Here is a 2,415-nt window from a genome sequence, read left to right on the forward strand (position 1 = left end):
CATTGGCAGCGTTCTGTTTGCCTGAAGCAGTCAGGTTTAACTGGCATATGAACAAAGAACTTGTAAAGGAACTAAACCCAAATCTCAATATAGCTAACTCGGGCTGTGAAGAAAAAAGAAAAGAAGGTTGGGGGTGGTGCCGCTTTGCTCCGGCCGCTGCCGACTCCGAGCCTGGCGTCCCGTGCCAGGACAAGCCCTGTCCCAGCGGCTGCCTCCGAGAGCGGGGGGTTCACAGAAAGCCGCCCACACGGGGGGACACCGGAGGCCAGGCTCGCACCTCGCCTCCCCTTCCCTCTCTTCCCGACTGCCGCGCCGGGTCTGCCGCCGCTCCGCTGCTTCCCGGGCCGGCTCCGCCGCTCCCGCCGCTTCCCGGGCCGGCTCCGCCACTCCCGCTGCCCAGCCCCGGCTCCCGCACGGTCCCTGCTCCCGCTCTGTCCCGGGGCTGCCTCGCTGCTGCTGCAGCTGTGCCGGGCTGTTCCCGCTCTCGCAGCCCAGCGCGGGGTTGCAGCCGCTGGCGCTCTCAGGGGTGTCTGTGATGTCAGCGAGGGGCTCTCTCCTGCTCTCCCGCTGCCTCGCTGCCCTCTCACCGCCACCAATCCCTGCTGTCGGTCGCTCGGCCACGGCACGGCCACTTCACTGTGGGCCGCAACAAGAAGAGCGGGGGAAGGGCAAGGTGGGACCCCCAAACTGAGCATGAGAGGGCTGGGGAGTGGGGGGATGATGTGGAAGGGGTGGAGAGGGAGGAAAAAACTGGGGGTTGGGAATCATAAACTGATCTTGGGGGGGGCTGTGGATTAAGAGGACAATGAAAAAACTGGAGGAACAGGGAGAAGGGTGGAAAAGGGAGGGTAGTCTGGCAGGATGGATGGTCCCATGGGGGTCTTTGGGCAGAGGAGGGTTGGCAAAAGGGGTGGCCCCCCTGAGCTCCCAACTTCCTGTGGGGTGCTGGGGGCTGCTGGATCCAATCTCAGCCTTTGATTATGCCAACACTTTCAGTTTAGAGGAATTACAGAGGTGTGACTGAAACACTTTTGTCCCCCAGCTTTTAATGATGGCAAGTCAGATCTATTGATAGAAATGAATTATTTGGGGTCACAAATGATCAGAGATAAGATCTTCATCAGAATTATTTACTGCACAAGAGAAACACTAAAACTACCAGTAGTACAGCATAAGATAGGACAGTGCTCTACACTAAAGCAATTGTTGAAGCATTTCTACTAAAGCTGGCACAAAAGCAAAAATTCTTAATTGGAGATGGATGGAACTCCCCCAGACCAACGCTCATGGGGAGATCTCTGCTCTCAGCCTCAAAGACTGACTTTGAGGGGGTCCCCAGCCAAGGCAGGAATCTCCACACACCACTAAGTTAGGTTCTGTTGAAAGAACGTACCACCGTGAAAGGGGACTGGCCCTTTGTGGTAGAAAGGGATGGACTGACAGTCACTGGACTCCAGGGGTTGCCTCACCATCAGGGGGTTCATTCAGGGTGGAAAAAGCAACGGAAGCTCTTCCCGCAGTTGGGACACTGGTAGGGCTTCCTTTACTGGTGGGTTCGTTGGTGTGAGGTCAAGGCAGAGCTGTTGGTGAAGCTCTTCCCACACTCCCCACACTTGTAGGGCCTCTCCCTGGTATGGATGCGCCGGTGCCTGACGAGGTGAGAGTTCCGCTTGAAGCCCTTCCCGCAGTCAGTGCAGCAGAAGGGCCTCTCATCCGTGTGCGTCCGCTGGTGCTTCAGGAGATCTGAGCTGGTCTGAAACCTCTTCCCACATTCCAAGCACTTGTAGGGCCGTTCCCCAGTGTGGATGAGCTGGTGAACGATGAGGTGGGAGTTGTACTTGAAGCCCTTCCTGCAGTCGGTGCAGCGGAAGGGCCTCTCATCTGTGTGCATCCGCTGGTGCTTCAGGAGATCTGAGCTGGTCTGAAACCTCTTCCCACATTCCGAGCACTTGTAGGGCCGTTCCCCGGTGTGGATGAGCTGGTGTCTGCAGAGTCTGGAGCTGTAGTTGAAGCTCTTTCCACATTCCCTACACGTGTAGGGACATTCCCCAGTGTGGATGTGCTGGTGGATGCGGAGTGTTGAGCTCTGGCGGAAGCTCTTCCCACATTCCGTACATGTGTAGGGTCGTTCCCCAGTGTGGATCATCTGGTGTCACATCAGGTGGGACCTCTGGCTGAAGCTCTTCCCACATTGCCCACATGTGTAGGGCCATTCCCCAGTGTGGATGTGCTGGTGGGTGAGGAGGTTGAAGCTCTTCCTAAAGCTTTTCCCACATTCCAAGCACCAGAAGGGCTTTTCCCTGCTGGGAGGCTGCTCAGGGACCACCAGGTCACAACCCCGCCTCAAGCTCCGGCTGCCTTCCCGGCACAGGCTGGGTCTTTCCTCCTCAGAGCACCCTGGGCTGCCTTTGGAGC

General features: G+C 57.6%; 1 protein-coding gene across 1 annotated transcript; it reads right to left on the reverse strand.

Annotated features, from left to right (window-relative positions):
* Window positions 1-1,405: 1,405 nt before the first annotated feature.
* LOC113979696 (zinc finger protein 239-like) lies at window positions 1,406-2,146 on the reverse strand. The gene is made up of 3 exons (XM_027707009.1): window positions 1,990-2,146; window positions 1,820-1,881; window positions 1,406-1,750 (listed from the first exon to the last, which is right to left on the reverse strand). Exons 1-3 carry the CDS (start codon window positions 2,144-2,146, stop codon window positions 1,544-1,546), a joined length of 426 nt encoding a protein of 141 aa, XP_027562810.1. The 3' UTR covers window positions 1,406-1,543.
* Window positions 2,147-2,415: the final 269 nt, after the last annotated feature.

Source organism: Neopelma chrysocephalum, unplaced genomic scaffold, assembly GCF_003984885.1.
Source record: "Neopelma chrysocephalum unplaced genomic scaffold, ASM398488v2 Primary Assembly neopelma1_87631, whole genome shotgun sequence".
NCBI classification, from domain to species: domain Eukaryota; kingdom Metazoa; phylum Chordata; class Aves; order Passeriformes; family Pipridae; genus Neopelma; species Neopelma chrysocephalum.

Bases quoted from the DNA above. Each gene is read 5' to 3' on its own strand.
- LOC113979696 (XM_027707009.1), bottom strand. From the start codon at position 2,146: ATGATCCACACTGGGGAACGACCCTACACATGTACGGAATGTGGGAAG. The intron at 1,882-1,989 runs GCAGACACCAGC...GGATGCACACAG, and splicing joins CAACTACAGCTCCAGACTCT to ATGAGAGGCCCTTCCGCTGC. The intron at 1,751-1,819 runs GTTCACCAGCTC...AGGTTTCAGACC, and splicing joins AGTACAACTCCCACCTCATC to AGCTCAGATCTCCTGAAGCA.